The sequence below is a fragment of the Denticeps clupeoides genome, chromosome 20, assembly GCF_900700375.1.
Source record: "Denticeps clupeoides chromosome 20, fDenClu1.1, whole genome shotgun sequence".
Classification (NCBI taxonomy): Eukaryota; Metazoa; Chordata; class Actinopteri; order Clupeiformes; family Denticipitidae; genus Denticeps; species Denticeps clupeoides.
In genome coordinates, this window is record NC_041726.1 from 8,715,343 (window position 1) to 8,733,074 (window position 17,732).

Below are 17,732 nucleotides of genomic sequence, written 5' to 3' on the forward strand. Positions count from 1 at the left end.
TCATCGCCTCCAAGGGTCAAGACTTCACCCTCCCGAACGTAGGAGTGGCCCACCTCCCTTCACCTTGCTCAGTTCCAAACAAAAAAATAATAGATGAAGGCCCCACCCTTCATGACCAAATCAGGAATAAAATTAAATAAATAAATAAATAAATAAATAATAATTAAGTCTGATGTTCACGTGCACGCGCACTTGAAATCCCCTTGAACTCATTAACACGCTCTGCAGGGACACACTTCCGCCCAGGTACACACACACACACACACCACACACACACACACACACACAGTGGGTCTCTGCAGAGCGTCGCGTCACGTAAATGCGTTCGTGCTGAACGTTCCATGATGAAAACGCGTGCGTTCGCGTGTACGTTTTCACGGCGAAACGGCTCCCGGGCTCCCGGACTCTCCTCCTTTCCGGTTCCCAGACTCCTGCGCTCGTCCGTGCGTCGTCCCTCCCCCCCCCCCCCCCTCCCTCGTTACGCTCGCGTCCCCCGCGCCCCGCCCCTCGTCCACGCGCTGACTCGGTCTCGGGTGCGGGGGGGGCGGGCCGGGATATATGCGCCGGAGAGCAGGGCGCCGGGCACAGACCGACTGAAAGCCCGCTTGCAGTGCAGGGAGACCACGAGCAGGGAGACTCTGAAGCCGGGAGTACAAGTACCAACAGCGCGGAGCACCGCCACCGTCGATTCGGCCCCGGGCTGTGGCCAGTCTGCCCTGGACATAGCTGTTCATCACGTTGGTAGTAAACTCTTTGGAGTTTGAGTCGCTTCTTTTTTCCCGCCTTGCTTGTGGACGCGGACTGCACTGAAACCCGGAATCGGTCTGACGACGGGTCGGACTTGGATGGAGTGACCGCTGCGGGCTCGCCTGTCGGGGTTTTGCCGGGTAAGTGTCCGGACCGCTGTCCGCGGTGCTGAACCGCTTTTACCGCGGGGTGAAAAGTTGTCAACAGGTCGGAGGAGCCGAAACCCGCAGCGCCGTGTTCGTGCAATATTGACTTTTTACTGCACGGGTTCACCATTAAAGCGCTGGACTCAGATCTGTCCTCTGATTGGCTGCTTTGTTGGTTTTGTACCTTTTCACTTTCGGGGTGGTGATTGTGCAGAAACTTGCAGGATCAGCTGTGTTCGTGCAATAGTGACACACTGCATGGTTTTTGATGCACGGGTTCACCATTAAAGCGCATAATTCAGGTCTGCCCTCTGACCTTTTGGCTCTCGGGTTGGTGATGGTGCCGAAACTGGAGAGAAGGCACCTCACACAAACTCGTGAGGCGAGCGGTTTCCACCCCCGAGATTCTGCCTGGTCAGCCCAAAGCACGGCTCGGCAGTCTCTCAGCAGTTTCATCTCAACGTTCCTCCTGGTGGGAGAAACCACGAGGAAGCACACGGCATGCGGGGTGCAACCTGGAGAACTCAGATGCGGGCTCAGGGCTTTCCCATCATGCACTGCACAGAACAGCTCTGCAGGGACCCATGTATGTCGTATGTTCGTTGCGAGAGTCGCGTGGTGTGGTGCTGTCTTGTTCTCCCTCGCCGCTTCCTTCTGACCATCCTGGTGAAGCAGCACGCCTGAGTCGATTTGCGTAAAGCCGTGCGTCAGTCACATTCGCAAGTTCTGTGGGAGAGACTTGTGCGATCGCACAAACGAGCCGTTGCCACGGCTACGTGCGAACCAGAGACACCGACTGGCAGACACCTCCGCCTCTCCTCCCTCCTGTCCCCCCTCCTCCCTCAGAAACCAGAGTTCAGTGCCACACACACACACACGTGCACACACACACACACACACACACACTCCCTCTCTCTGAAGAGGCGCTTCTGCGGAGTGATCCCATTATCTTCCTTACATAAAGCGTTATTAGCAGCGCCGACTCAGCGATGATAGCGCACACAAGCATCAGCCGTTGCCATAACTACCACTCGTCTGTGTTCTAGCTGCCACAAGTGTGGAAAACTGGGGCAGCGGACGAACTGTGTCGGTAGAGCTCCGCCCCCACCCCGACCCCGGTCACTTTGACAGACAAGTAATAGCAACTCTGTTGGAAGACTTCGCCTGCATGCACTGTGAGTGTGCAAGGGCGTGGTTGCCTAGCAACGGCATTCTCTTCTTGACCACCGCGCCGCCTCGTTCGTCACCGCGAGCGGTAACGCAGCTGTGGCCGCTCCCACACGTGCGAACAGTCCCCTGTTCAGCCCCGGCGGTAAAAAGGCCTTTCAGTCCTGCAGCCGGTGGGAAAGGGAGGGGCCCGGGGCCGGCACCCTGCAACAGTGAGCTTGTGTTCATCAGATCCACATTTGCATGGACAGATGGCACAGCACGCCGTGCAGGGGGCCGCGGTTTTAACGCCAATCACTGGTGCATCCTTCACCGCGACCCCCGACGCGGTTATCAAGTCACAGGGTCCACGTGGGCTCCGTTATTGACCATACCGCCTTGTCTCTTTTCTAGAACATGACTTCCAGTTTGTCCAACTGAAGACTGAACCTTCCAATCAAGTCTCGAGAGTGAGGAGGAAACTTCCGAAGTCGAATCAGAAACCAGGAAGTGAGACGAGGGCGGAGCAACAGAAGGGAGGAGAAGGCAAGCGAGCGATCCAGTCATGATGGCGGGTGTTGTCTACGTGCCGGGTGTCGGCCTGGCCGTGGCGCTGCTGGTCTGCCTGAGCGTGGGGACCCCGTCTGGCCCGGCCTCGGACACCTGCGCCACGCTGGAGCAGAGCCGCTTCTTTGGCGTCTTCTCCTCGTCCGCGGCGCTGCCCTCGACGCCGTGCTCCTGGACCCTGCAGAACCCGGACCCTCGCCGCTACACCGTGTACATGAAGATCACCAAGCCCGCCCAAGTGTGCGTGCCGCGCCAAGTGAGGGCCTTCCAGTTCGACTCCTTCATCGAGACCTCCCGCACCTACCTGGGCATGGAGAGCTTCGACGAGGTGGTGCGCCTGTGCGACGCCGCCACCTCGGTGGCCTACCTGGAGTCCAGCAAGCAGTTCCTGCAGCTGCGCAAGGCGGCGCCTCAGCCTGGCGCGGAGTTGGCGGCGGAGGTCTCCGGCGAGGGCAGCGAGTTCAAGGCCGAGTTCCTGGTGGTGGGAAAGAGGAACCCCAGCATGCCCGCCTGCCAGATGCTGTGCCAGTGGCTGGAGAGCTGCCTGGCGGGCAGCACCCACAGCAACCCCTGCGGTATAATGGCGACCCCCTGCCAGTGCTGGGAGACGCCCAAGAGGAAGCCGGGCGGCTGCTACAGGGGCGGAGTCTACGTGGAGAAGTGTGCTCCGACGCTGAGGGACAACGGCCGTGACGCCGAGATCATGCGTGAGTACAAGCTTCCGTTTTTATGCAAACAAACCGTCACGGGGCACCGCGGAACATTCCGGAACCCGAACAAGGGGCTCAAGAACAACTTTAGTGCCCTTTCCGCCGGGCCTGAATTCTCCTCGCCGATCAATTCCATCTGCAGAGGCGCCCCTCGCAAACCTCCCACGGTCAGCAGCAGGAGCAAATCCATGCCAGCCGCTTGCGGTTTCCATGGCAACATTTGTGCGCGCAGGAACAGGGGCGGCGCACAAAATGTGTTTGGTATAAATAAATAAATTGCATGCGAACACAGCGGCCGCCGTGTAAAAGACGAAGCCGCGCCGTGCCGCGCCGTGCCCTTTCTGCCCCCGAGGGCGGCCATTTCTCCAAGAAAGCCCCTCGGTGTGGCGTCGGCATGGCCTTCCAGGCCTTTTGATTTCCGATACGCCGTATTCAGCTTTTCACAGCTCAGATGATCAGCTTCGGGCTTTTACAGTCGTTCTGGTGTTTCCACTGAAGGCCACTAGATGTCAGCGACAGCTGCTTCTTTTAGGAATTTAAGTTGACATTATTTCCAATTTTGATGAATTTAATGTATCGAAATGAAATGATGCTTGCTTCCTGCAGGGGGCTGGAGTGGCTGGGGACGCTGGTCTGAGTGCAGCACCGAGTGTGGAGGTGGAGTGCAGGTGCGCAGCCGGGCGTGTCAGCCCGAGGATGGCGTTTGTGAGGGCGTGGTCGAGGAAGGGCGTGCCTGCAACCCTCAGCCCTGCATCGGTGAGTTGGAATGGGTTGTTTCGGTTCTCTATTGCCACCTACTGGACACCTTTGGCAGCGCACGGCACGTCTAACTGCTCGTGATCTGGAACCCTCAGGACAAGTCCGGCAGCGTAGCCAGGCCCTGCGTTCCATTGTCAGCCAGAAGAGGGACGGCGAACTGTTTGGGGTCCAGTCCCCTCAAAATGGTAAGATCTTTGATTCTGTCACCTGTCGATTAAAGGACGTTAGAACGTAGAACTCAGAACTTTAGACTTTAATTAAACACGGTGTTCCCTGTGTGTGTGCAGTGGATACCGTGCAGGATGAGTGGTCACCATGGAGCGCGTGTTCCATCACCTGCGGCGAGGGATGGCAGACCCGCACCCGTTTCTGCACCAGCTCCACCTACAGCACGCAGTGCACTGGCCCCCTGAGGGAGAACCGCCCCTGCAACAACACAGCCGTCTGCCCAGGTGAGGAGGCTCAGGCGTGCTGACCCAGAACGCCGCATCGTCCAGAACCGCAGGTGCTGAGCGTCCTCTGCATCTCTCTCTCTTGTCCTAGTGAACGGTGCCTGGGATGAGTGGGCTCCCTGGAGTCTGTGCTCCTCCACCTGTGGCAGGGGTTACCGCGACCGCGTCCGCACATGCCGTCAGCCTCAGCATGGAGGAGAACCCTGCCGTGGCCCCACCAAACAGACCAAGTTCTGCAACATCGCCGTGTGTCCAGGTAAGACAGGTCTCCGCCCACAAATATTATATTCAGAATAACCGTCACACCAAAGCTCATAAAAAGGCAAGAAAAACACATTTCTCTTCGTATTCCACTGCGTGTGTTTGGCTTGGGGCGCTGCAGACTTGAGAGCATGCAGTTTCTATATTTCACCAGCAGATGGCAGTAGAGTCAACATGATGGCGTAAGACCTTCAGAGTCCTTCAAAAACATTTCAAGTTTCATTTAATAAGGATTAATTTCCAGAGAAATCATTTTCATTTTCCCCACTCAGAAACAAAATCCCTCCTAAGAAAGGGCGCTTTCAAATGGATGTGTTGCACTGAACAGAGCCTCTGTGACCCAGACACGTCTAACTAGCACAGGCTGTATCCAACAAAAACGATCCACTTTCAACCCTCCTTTTCTATGCTTTGTGTATTTTAAGCACTCAAGCCTTTTGCCTTGCTGCTCTGTTCTGGGGATTTTTACTAGCGCTCCCCTGAAACGTTGGCCCACATTCAGACCCATTTCTCTCTTGCTTCTGCCCACTCACCATCAATTAGCTGTTTGTACATAGGTTTGTGACTATTGAGCCCAAGAGACACAACGGCCCCTTCAGTTGAGCATGAAGGGCAGTAAAGGCAGCTTGGGGTGGGTTGGACAGGTCAGTTGTTCATTCTGGTCTCTAAGGGACAGATGGGGCAAGCAGGCCAACCATGCAGTCAGCATTGATCTTCAGACAACGTTTTAACAGGAACATTGCATTTCACAAAATGTTTGTGGACTGGTATGTTTTTAGCATAATTAGTACAGGTTCTTCCATTCATTACATCTGAAGGGAGTTTTGCAGTTCTATAGCACCTTGTTTGTCCCTTGTAGTTGACGGTTACTGGAATGAATGGTCAGCTTGGAGCTCCTGTTCCTCCACCTGCTCCAATGGGACCATGCAGCGCACCCGCGAGTGCAACGGACCATCCTATGGAGGCTCAGAATGCCGTGGTGATTGGCTTGAGGCAAGCAAGTGTTTCCTGAAGGAATGCCCAGGTACTCGATGCTTTCCTCTATGACATTGCCGCAGCATCATGACTCGTCCTGAATGATGCAGAACATTTGACACTTTGACGTGACTTTTGGCTTGCATTGTGCTCTCCGACCCCTAGTCAATGGAAGGTGGCTCTCATGGAGTGCATGGAGTGGCTGCTCTAAGACTTGTGGAGGAGGGATCCAAGAAAGACAAAGAGCTTGTGATGGCCCCTTTTTTGGCGGAGAACCCTGCCCTGGCTCCAAAAGAGAATCCAAGCAGTGTAATGAAAAGAGATGTCCAGGTCAGTGTTACAATATTTACATAAATAAATCATTTGCTCGCGTCTGGGTGGAACTGAGAGTGGAAAGTAAAAGGGCCGATAATTGCTCCCTGCAGAACCCCACGAGATCTGCCCTGAAGAGAACTATGGCAGTGTGGTGTGGAGGAAGACGCCTGCTGGAGATACGGCAGCTGTGCCCTGCCCTGCTGATGCCTCAGGTGCTTATAACCCCTTTGGCTGAGTGCAAATCCAAATTTCTTTTAAAGTGTTGCTCCCTCCTAATGGCCCTCAATTTCCCGATTATCCAGGACTAGTTCTCCGGCGATGCACACTGGATGCAGTGGGACTTGCCTTTTGGGAGAACCCGACCCACATAAAATGTGTCTCCAAGGAGTATGAAGAAATCCAGATGCTGGTAGGCTTAGAATGTGATACAGATGTTTATTAAATGTTGCCAACCATGAACCTGAAATGCAGAAATTAATGTTTTTTTTTTTCCCCACAATCTTTCCACATTCAGACACAGGAGCGCCACTCCAAGGCTCAGAGAGGTCTCATGGTGGACGGGGTGACAGAGCTGATTACAAGGTTAAAAACCACCTCAGACAACACAACGAGATACAGCGGAGACCTGCTGGCCATCATGGAGATCCTGAAGAATACAACAGAAATTTTCAGAAAAGCCGGCTACAGCCTGAGCAACATAGATGTCGAGGTAACGACAGGTTTATGAAAGTGGACCGACTTTTACGGATCTTTAGGGTCTGATCCTGAGTTTATTACATCTTTCATCCCTCCTTCACCCGCAGAATTTTGCCCAGACCATCAGCAACTTGCTGAAGGACGAGCACCGGGACAAATGGGATGAGGCCCAGCTGGTGAGATATTCCATGTGTTCCGTGTGCATGTCTTTATCAGTGGATCACGACAAAGTGACAAGGACTCGCTTCCTCTGGGCTTTTCTGCCTCTGGGTTCCATTAGCCGGTGTTACGTACAAAACCAGACGACCGGCTGACAGCACATCCCTCAAGAATGTGCAACAGTGGCGGCTGATGATGAAGAATAAGACCTACTAAAGGACGAGTTCAAAAATGGCACCTATTTTTAGCCACAGTGTGATGTTGAGGGTACAGTGAGCAGCTCCTAGCTCTGTTCCAAACGGCCGAGTCGGTTGCGGGGTAGAACACGGGGCGAAGTGCCGGGAGCCGGCGCTTATCGCGTTGCCCACGCACCAATCTGTGCGTCTCGGCATCAGCCCACAAACCAGTTGTGGAAAGGCATAAGCGCGGCACTATGACACGGTCGCAGGTCCCTCCCGCCCACGTCCACTGGCGATCTGCGTCAGAGAGACGCGCAAGATTCCGGCACAGACGCACATGCACTCGCAAGTGTGATTCAGCGCCATTTACAGCACACGGGGGAGGTTGACAGGAGCTTTCTAGGGACGTTTTTTTTTTTTTTTTTTATCTACGGCTTGTGCCACATCCACTCATCTGTTCCATTCGCTTTCACTTCCATCCAGATGGGCGCGAGCACGAAGGAGTTCTTCAGTCTGGTGGAGGAGTTTGTGGACATCATCGGGGTCCAGATGAAAGACTTCCAGGACATTTACGAGGTCACTGAAAACCTAGGTGAGTCCTTGTGCCACTCTCCGAGGCCCCAAAATGGCGGGAATGTGACAAGATCGTTCCATCTGTTGCCTCAATGTCACCCGGCACCCTTCTCCGAGGAGACACTTTCACGTAAAGCCGCATAAATTCACAAGCACACTGACACATTCCCCTGCAGAGCTGCTGGAGCCATTCTGTGCCATGTTTGCTTCTTTTTCTCCGCGTTCAACATCCTTTGACCTTTATTCACGTGTTCCCTGTAGAACTCAGCATTCAGAAGAGGCCCAAGGCCATGACCTCTGACATCAGCTTCCCCATGAGGGGGTGGAGGGGCATGATGGAGTGGGTTAGGAACTCAGAGGAGAAGATCACCGTCTCGCGCAATGCTCTGTCCTTCGACCTGCCTGGTGAGGCTCCCATCTCCCCCCTTACACATGCCAGAGCGCACCAGCACAGCCCCCATGTAACGATCAGTGTGTCTTTTTACCCAGAAACCGAGGACATCACTGCCTACGTGACTGGTATAGTTCTGTACCGAAACCTGGGCAACATGCTGTCCATGCAGAGGTAAGGAACTAGATTTGCTTCTAGCAGGTTCCTGCGGTCTAAAAACCTGTAGTGATTTCCCACATCGCTGACCTGCAACAACCTTTCCTCCCAGTAACACCACGGTGCTGAACTCCAAGGTGGTGAGCGTGATTGTGAAACCCACTCCGGGGCTGCTAACTTCTCCAGTAGAGATCGAGTTCCCTCACCTCCACAACGTGAGTTGCCATGAAGACATCTTAAGGTCATTTTGAATCCCATGGCAACGTGTTTAACTCTGGTCTTTTCTACAGGGCACTGTCAATGAGACCTGCATTTCCTGGGACGAAAGTGAAAGGTAAGGACCTCAAGCATTCCAGAACCTCCTAAAGAGTATTAGTATCTTATTGGTTGAATAAGGTCACATCATAGACCACGTTCAAAATTAGTTCATAAAACAAGACAGATGGAACCCAGACAAGAGTTCTGATGTTAACAAAAGGAGGGAGGGACAGGTGGTCCATTTGCATTTAGATTGAAAGATTAATGGTGAATATAGCTTGGTGGTCCAAGTGCATCACATGAGACTTGGTTTCAGCCGATGGACTGGGCCAGGTCCATTTTTGTTCAATTTGGCCCCCCCCTTGCTCAGACTAAGAGATCAATACTCGGGCGCGATTTAGCCAGATCCAACAGGGTAGCTTCCCTCGCCGCCATGACGACCTCCTTTTCCCAGGCTTCATTTTGAGGCTCTGCTCATTTCCCCCAGACTTCGCGCCTCCTCCGGCCAATCACGTGGCGGGAGAGCAGCGCCAGTGTTCCATTTTCCCGCGTCCCAACGAAATGGAGCTGGTCTGATTTCCTCTCCCGCGTTCTATCACGAAAAAGTACAGATTTTAAAAAAAATAAATAAAAAAAAAGAAGGTTTGTCGCCGTGCACCAGCCACAGGATGGCAACAGTGAGAGGCGCTGGAGGAATAAAGAAATAATAGACGACACATGAGTCACCTGCAGCTGTGGACTGGCGACAGGCGACAGGCGTCTCAGCCTCCGATCGCTGTGATACTCGCCTCCATATCGGGGTCCCATTCTGAGAATAAAATATTCATCTGCACCACGCAGCCTGCTTAAGATGCTGTAAATGCGTGGTGTGCGTGAGGGATGGGGGGGGAACTGACGAGCTGCGCCCACCCTCGGCGCTGCGCTGCGCTCCGTGCGCTGGATGGAGCCCGTGGGACCCGGCGGGGCTGATCTGGGGCCGGTCTGAACATCTCTCTCTCTCTCTCTCTCTCTCTCTCTCTCTCTCTCTCTCCCTCCCTCTCTCCCCCTCCCCAGCTCGTCTCTGCTCGGCTCCTGGACGCGGAGCTGCAGAGCGGTGCCCGTCGGCTCCTCCAGAACCAGATGCGTCTGTGACGGTCTGTCCACCTTCGCCATCTTAGCGCGGATCAGCACGGAGCCGGTGAGTGCGGAGCTGCGGGGGGGATGAAGCTTAATGATAATTGACGCGCGTTGCTATATATATTTTATTTTTTTTAAAAATATATATATATATATATAAATGTGTCGTTTTTTTACGTAAAGTAACCTGTTTTCGTGCAAAAAAAAATGTCTCGTATGCATCGTTATTATCCTTCCTGTGAAAGATGCTGCATTGCAGCGCCGTAATTTACATACGTGCGCACTGTTATGTATGCACCTTCATTTTTTAAAACCGTAATAATCCGTTTCGTGGTTTATAACGTTGGGGATTTTTCACACATGATTTTAATACTCGCGCGTTTTGAGAATAAGACTGCACCCAAATGCAGCTGGGGGAACATTTTTTTTTTTTTTTTTTTTTGGATTTCTCCCCCATGTCTTCACTGGTCTTTATTTGATTGTAAATCGCATCCACTGCGCTTCTCTCGCCAGTTGCCTTGGCAACCGCATCCGCAGCGCAGCCTCCATTCCTGTGGATTTTTTTTTTTTTTGAAGCTGTGTGATCGAGAGGAAAACAAGCCCCTCCACCCCCCGATACCCCTGGGTTAGGGAAAAAAACTCAGATTGACAAAGAGAGAGAGAGCATGGTTGATTCACACTGTAGATGCAACAAGGCCAGTCTGCCTTGCATCCGTCCATCCGGGCTGCGGCATCGGGCAGCTCGGTCCAGAAGCATGGGCTTCTGTCTGTCTTCAGACCTGTTGTCGTGGCTGATCCCGAATCCCCACCCCTCCACCCCCCATAACCTTCTGCCTGTCAGTCTTTGGCCAGTATCAAACAGTATGTCTGTATATTCCCTCCAAGCTCATTCCCCAGACCTGTCTTGCCTGCCACATCCATGCGAGCCAGACCAGATAATGGCAAATGGCCGCTGAAGCCCCCGCCCCCTCGTCTACCCCAGGCTGACGAGGCTTTGATGTCCTCTGTAGACATTTTCATCTGCATCCATCTACACAGAACATCATGCTTCAGCGCAACGTTTGCATGTCGTCGGTCATGGATGTTCTTGCAGATGTCCTTGATTCGCGGCTTGTCATGTGAAGGCCCTGTGCAGACCATATTTTCAGTGCCAGGAATGGGAAGAACTCAGTTTTTTTCCTCTCCTAGTTCCTTCGCCTTCCATCCTGCCCTGATTTTCAATTCCTGGGAAAAAAAGAACTGTGTCAAGGGCAAAGGCAAGACTCATTAGAGTCCCATTTAAATGCTTCATTTGGCAGAACTGGGTGGTAAAAGTGTGGAGAGAGAGAGAGAGAGAGAGAGAGAGAAAATGCATTTGTTAAAAGTACCCTGTATCACAGAGGAAATCTGTTTCCCTCAGCCCATCTGTTTTCAGGGTTACCCCTGGAGTATCTGGACATGTTTACTCCTTGTTTATCTCTTGGGCTGAACACGTATTTGGCTGTAAGGAGCGCCGGAGGCATCGAAGCCCAGCTGGCATACGAGTAGACCCCTGTCCTCCATTTCACCTCGAACTGAGCCAAGATCCACCCTCCCCGTCCTCCTCCAAATGGATCGGAACGAATGAAAACGGGGCCATTAATGAGTCACAGCCTCAGTTTTTCCGGCCTTTTGGACCCATCTGATTCTCATCAGATGTCCAGGCCACTTGACGGTAGAAATTTGTGCTGAATGGGCCACGGTCGGAGCCGAGGGGGCTGAGGGGGCCTGACCCAGACATGGCCCGCTGGCATGGTAAGGGTATTTCACCTCGCCGTGCTGGCATGATTAATGCCGAGGTGAGAAGAGCCCACCTGTTCGCCAGCCCTCTGGGCGGCTGGTACACTTACACAGCCTCACCAGAAAACCACAAAATCCACATTCAGGATGTCCTGTTGATAGTAGATGTTTCAGCCTTCCTGACACACTCACCTTCGGGTCACCTTGTCTCACCTGTGACCTGATTATGTGGCCTCAGATGTCTGCCTGCAGGGAGAAGTGACATGTGCTGGAATGTCACAGCAGCCTGGAGGGGTGTGTGTGTGGTGTGATTCAGGCATTTCTAAACCAGGCCGTTCTTGTCTCCTCTTTATAGGACATGGATAAGACATATCTGCCCTCTGTGACTCTGATTGTGGGCTGTGGGGTCTCCTCCCTCACCCTCCTCCTCCTCATCATCATCTACGTCTCTGTTTGGAAGTAAGAGCTGTTATTCAGACTAGAACCGTTTCTTAGAACCATTGTTTCCTGTCGAAGACTCCTAGTAACGTTCTGTTGTCTTGTTCCAGGTACATCCGCTCTGAGCGTTCAGTCATTCTCATCAACTTCTGCTTGTCCATCATCTGCTCCAATGCCCTGATTCTGATAGGCCAGACACAAGCGCGCAACAAGGTAAGGGCCCACTTACCAAATTCTGGACGCTCCCTTCTCTGGAAATTTCTCCAGCTAACTCCACCTCTGGTCTGTTTCCAGGTGATGTGTACGCTGGTGGCAGCTTTCCTCCACTTCTTCTTCCTGTCCTCCTTCTGCTGGGTGCTGACAGAGGCGTGGCAGTCGTACATGGCCGTGACGGGCCGCCTGCGCAACCGCATCATCCGCAAGCGCTTCCTGTGTCTGGGCTGGGGTGAGCGTCTATATTCCTAAGCTCCCGTGGGTTCGAGGGATTCCACGCGTAGAGTGCTCATCTAGAACCTTCTATTTCGACAGGCCTCCCCGCGCTGGTGGTGGCTATCTCCGTCGGATTCACCAAAGCCAAAGGCTACGGCACAGTGAACTAGTAAGTGTTCCCTCCTTCATCCCTCCATGTTCTGTACTCTATTTGACCACCAGTAAGAAGCATCTCTAATGAAACACCTTCTTCGTTTGTAGCTGCTGGCTGTCTCTGGAGGGGGGTCTGCTCTACTCATTCGTAGGACCAGCTGCCGCCGTGGTTCTGGTAATTAGACACATCGTATTTCGACGGGAACGCAGGCTCAAGTTGGTAGAGTCGGCGCAAACGTCTAATTCCGCCACTGCTGTGTTACAGGTGAACATGGTGATTGGCATTCTGGTCTTCAACCGACTGGTGTCAAAGGACGGCATCACAGACGTGAAGCTGAAGGAGAGAGCGGGGTACGTCCTATCGATCCTGCTCGGCCCCTCCCTTCTTGCGCAGCCATTTTTATCCCTTCAGTGTGGTCCTCATAACCCCCCCTGCTTTCCTGTAGGGCGTCGCTGTGGAGCTCCTGCGTGGTTCTGCCTCTGCTGGCCCTCACCTGGATGTCTGCGGTGCTAGCTATCACAGACCGCCGCTCTGCGCTCTTCCAGATCCTCTTTGCCGTTTTCGACTCCCTCGAAGGGTTCATCATCGTGATGGTGCACTGCATCCTGCGGAGGGAGGTACAGGAAGCTGTCAAATGCCGGGTTGTTGACCGCAAGGATGATGGAAATGGAGATTCTGGCAGCTCGCTTCAGAACGGCCACACCCAGCTCATGGTGGGGGTCGAGCGTTTTACTCTGAGTGCTACAATGTACAAAGTTTGAATGATGAATCCACAAACTCATACAGATTTTCTTCTTCCTTTTAACAGTCTGACTTCGACAAGGATGCTGAATCTGGCAGACCAGGTGAGGAATAAAGCAACATCAGTCAAATGCATCAAAGCCGTCTAAAAATACCGTGTTCTGAAGCTATTTTCTGCACCCCTTCTGTTCAGGAGGCATGAAGAGCTCGTCAGAAGAGAAGATGCCTCCGCCACAGATGCCCCTGCCAATGGGCTCCAACTTCCACACGTTGCCAGCAACACCTCTGCCAAGACCCACATGCAGCCCGTGCCCGAGTACGCCAGCCACACCCTCACGCTGAAGCGCGATAAGGGCCGCGGCTCAGACCCATCCTGCGGGAAGCCGGTCTACGTGTGCGACAATGAGATCTTCAAGCAGCTGGACGCGGAGCTAGCCCGCGGGCAGGCGGAGGGCACCTCACCGGACGGCAGTGGCGGCTACGTCCTGCTGCCCAACACCACGTCCACGCTGCGTTCCAAGCCCAAGGACGACGGCAGTGCCACCTCCGGCAAGTACAACATCAGCGTGGAGCAGCTGCCACAGACGCGCATGGTCCACGTGAGCGCGGGATACGCCGAGCCCCAGGCTGCGGTTTACGGGATGAAGATGCTTCCGGCTGACCGGGTTAGCGTGTCCTACTCGGAGCGCGACTCCCCTGTCCAGAACATCCACAACCTCTCCAGCGAGTCCCACATCACTAGCAGCCTGGGAGACACCTTCGACTCCATGAACTCTATGATGTCCAAGAGTGAAACCATCTCCACGCTGTCTATGAGCTCTCTGGAGGTGAGTCCACCTAAGACGTGAGCTCCAAGGGATAGTGGAGCCCAGGAGCCTGTCTGGACGAAGTCTAACTCTGGTTCTCTTCTTTACCCACAGAGGCAGAAATCTCGCTACGCAGAGCTTGATTTTGAGGTTCGTACAGAACAGTTAGATTCTCAATGATCAGGACATGAAATGTATTCTTCAGCCCAACGTATTGTCCAAGGGGCTAATTGATTGTTTGTTTCAATGTTCTCTGCAGAAGATCATGCACACAAGGAAGCGTCACCAGAACATGTTTCAGGACCTCAACAGAAAATTACATCACGCCGAGAAAGACAGAGAGTCGCCTGCGTCCGACAGCAAGGTGAGAAGCTCCTTTGAACGCAGTTACTGACTTTCATCTAAAATCATTTCTAAATACATCCTCAGACTCCCATGGGAGTCCCAACATTCTGCAGGAATAACTTCAGAGGCCTGTCATTAAAATTGTCTCTTTCCCCCCCTCTCTAGTCTGTGAGATGGAGTGTGTCTTCTGGAGGAAGTGACAAAACCAACCACAGTGTAAGTTTCAGCTGTGTTCTTCAGTCAAATTATGATAAATCTGCATTTAAAATATCACTGTCACATATGTTCACATATTATTCATATTAGCAGCCCTAATCTCTTTTTATTGGTTCCTCAACCAGGACAAACAGCAGGCGCCCAGTGAGAGGCCTTGGGAGGCAGTCCCACGCTCCCAGCAGCAGTCTCCACCCTCCTGGGTGCGGAAGGACCTTGAGCCCCTGCAGCCTTCTCCTCTTGAGCTCCAAGCGGTGGAATGGGAGAAAGCCGGAACCACCATCCCGCTGGTTGGCCAGGACATCATCGATCTGCAGACAGAGGTGTGAAGTTCGAGCGTAGCAGTGTCCTTCTTACACCTCGTCAACTTTTGGTTCCAAATGGAGGAAGAGAAAGAGGGAGGGATGGGGAGAAAGTAAGAGGAAGAGACGGGGAAGAGCAGAATGCGGGATCCATGTCTTCAAACCCACAGAAAGAGATGGAGGGAGGGAAGATTTATCAGCATTCCAGTACTTCAGCGTCTCTCAAGCCTCCACTGTTGGGTTGAGGTCTTCAGTCAAGTCAACGTGGGGTTGAGTGAACCAGAAGGCTCTGGTGGTTGGTTCCATACTGTGAAGAGGCTCTGATCGTTCCGTTTGAGGTCCCCATTTTCTTCCGTCTGGCCATGAGAGAGGTGTGTTCCACATACCTGTGCCTTTATGTTTCTCATTTCCATCCATGTTGGAATGGAAAGTGCTGGTCCTCCTCCAGCTCCATGAGACCAACCCAACGCTTGATCGCTTGGGCTCGCCGGGGGGCGGCTTGTTCTTCCAACCCACTGCCCTGCAGGGGACTTGAACAGAGGTGCAAATGGGACGTCCCCCTCTGTCAGCCCTGGGTTCTTCTTGTGATTCTGTGCTAGATGGACACAGTCCTCTTTTTAAAGTTTGTGCTGTGGTAATGACTTTATTGCTTTGCGTGGAACTGCTTCTAAAGAGCTTCTAAAGACTCTTCCATGAGACTCTTCTCTGAGAATCTTAACGTTGGAGTCAAGGCCTGTGTCAACAAAACACTGAAATTAGTCTTATAGAGCTATTTTTATTATTATTATTATTATTATTACTGTTGTTGTTATTATTATTATTATTAGTTAATCTCTGTTCTAATTAGCCATTAATTAAATGTACTTTTAAGTTCTTAATTTTTTTTCTCATTGTTTTAAATGTTCATTCCAAACACACTGAAAGACCACAGCCTATAAATCCGATTTAAAATGTATGGAATCCTGACGTCAGACAGGAGAAGAGTTGTCTACACTCGTCTTTCATGACTACGAACAACCTCCTGGAAGGATTAAACTGCTTTGTCAATTAAAAGAAATTGGTGGGAAGAAGTTGCCACAGAAAGGGGAGCGAGAAGAGACGTTGCGAACCCTCGTTTCCCCATGTGGCTGGGTCATCACTTGGTAATTTTGTTCATGCCTGTCCTTTTTTTTATAAGCCCTGGATGATAAAGAAAAATAACAACAGGCCATGTGACTGAGCCCTGTGGCACTCCAAAAAGACTTTCCACAGTGCCAACTCCAACAAACTTTACATTAAACTCATGACGTGCTGTCCATGTTAACAACAACCATGCAATATGACAGCGCTTGATGCTCAAGCAGGATTGATATCAGGTTTTCTAACATTTGAAAGATTTTTATAACTTGTTCCTTCTATTCATAGAGCACATAGATCATTTACTTATGATACTGTACAACTTGTCGGTATTAGAGAAAAGAAGCCTCATCTCTACGATCTGCAAGGTAGCACAAGACTCTATGTTCTGAGCCCTGTGAAGAGTAGATTATTCTAAAAGAAAAAAAAAAGAGATGTTATATATATATAAAAATAATAGCCTAGAGGTAATTTTCTTTGCTCTTCAGGATATTCCTGTTTTTTTACTCAGTGCCCCATATGGTTGAAATATTCAACTCTATTGTCTTCTGTGCCATTGTGAGTTTTAAGTGTTTCAACACTTTCCTCCTTGTATCCAAACCCACCACCAAAAATACCCAGATCCTTTATCATGTATCTTCCTAAGCCTTTTGTCAGATTGTTTTGGGTTCTATTCTTGTAATGTACAGTTTTCAGAGCACAAATGAATGTGTCTTCTTTGTAATAAAAATAAATCTATAATAAAATTATATGACTTTTATGTTTTTCTATTTACACAGACTCTGTGACAGATCTTGGATCATTCCAAATAGTTAGCAAGGGTCTGCCTGTGAAACATACACATTTATCTCAAGACTGTTTCATCTAGGACTTTTTCTGTTATAAACGGTGCAGAAGCTGACAGGCTGTTCATCAGTGAAGGCTGATCAAGACAGAAAATGCCAGGCTGCAATGTAACGGCAGTGCTGCTAGCAATCAGAAAATAAACACAATAATACTTCTGGGTTGGCCGCAAGGATTTATGTGGCTGACGCCTGGTGACCTTCTTCCAAATGTCAGCTGGAATCAGGTTTCCTTTGTGTAGGTCTAACTCTCTTGTACCAGCTTTGCTGGTGGAAATTTTGGCTTTAGTGAGGTTTTGTCAGAAGAACGTCGTCAAATATCAGGTTTAAGACGATACGGGGGTCTTCTCCCATCTTAAGCCAGAATGATTCATGACCTTTATCTTCTGTAATTTGTGAAATTAGCTCCTGCTCTGCACTCTATGGAGTTGCTATCAGTGTCCTTCCTATAGGACAGAAGAAACAAGTAGCTGGTCCTCGTAGGGCTGCTTTGTCTCTCTGAACACACACCTCCCTGCTGAGAATGACACGCCAAACCTTCAGACGTCTTTCGGGCTTCTCTGTTCAGTCTTCAGATCCTCCATCTCAATTAGAGCCTCATTGCTAAAAACAAGGGTTTGTGGGCCACGCTTTAATTGAAGACTGTTGCCTTGGAAACGGACAGGGCTAATTCCTCACGCAGGGCTTTTTGGCCGAAGGCTTTCAGGAGGTAATGAAGGCGCTGGCTCCCTCTGCACTCGTCTTTTTAAGAGCCGTCGCCCCCAGTGATAATGCCACCAAATTGCGCGAAGTGGCTCACCTTGCCGAGGTGCAAGGCTTTGTGCAGTTGCCATGGCGACCGTATTTTATGTTCTTCCTGTTTACCCGGGGCTTGCAGATTGGCAGAAAATGCGTGCTTGTTCTGTTCCACGTCCCAAACGTTAACACCTGGCAGCCCATTCAGCCTTTTATCTCTTCACACCACACAGGATCCACTGTTTTC

At 51.5% G+C, this 17,732-nt stretch overlaps 1 protein-coding gene across 1 annotated transcript; it reads left to right on the forward strand.

Moving 5' to 3' along the window:
• Nucleotides 1-598: 598 nt before the first annotated feature.
• On the forward strand, nt 599-16,657 carry LOC114770389 (adhesion G protein-coupled receptor B1-like). Its single transcript, XM_028964283.1, is given in 32 exon segments — nt 599-887; nt 2,454-3,313; nt 3,923-4,072; nt 4,171-4,260; nt 4,363-4,527; nt 4,619-4,783; nt 5,648-5,812; nt 5,929-6,093; nt 6,189-6,290; nt 6,381-6,487; nt 6,593-6,787; nt 6,882-6,950; nt 7,596-7,704; nt 7,947-8,090; nt 8,175-8,250; nt 8,345-8,447; nt 8,523-8,566; nt 9,544-9,667; nt 11,720-11,823; nt 11,913-12,015; nt 12,097-12,247; nt 12,331-12,400; nt 12,493-12,559; nt 12,650-12,735; nt 12,831-13,098; nt 13,194-13,230; nt 13,320-13,400; nt 13,403-13,953; nt 14,047-14,082; nt 14,192-14,296; nt 14,443-14,493; nt 14,619-16,657. Coding segments are annotated over 31 exon segments (4,593 nt in total). The 5' UTR covers nt 599-887; nt 2,454-2,604; the 3' UTR covers nt 14,820-16,657.
• The last annotated feature ends 1,075 nt before the right edge of the window (nt 16,658-17,732 follow it).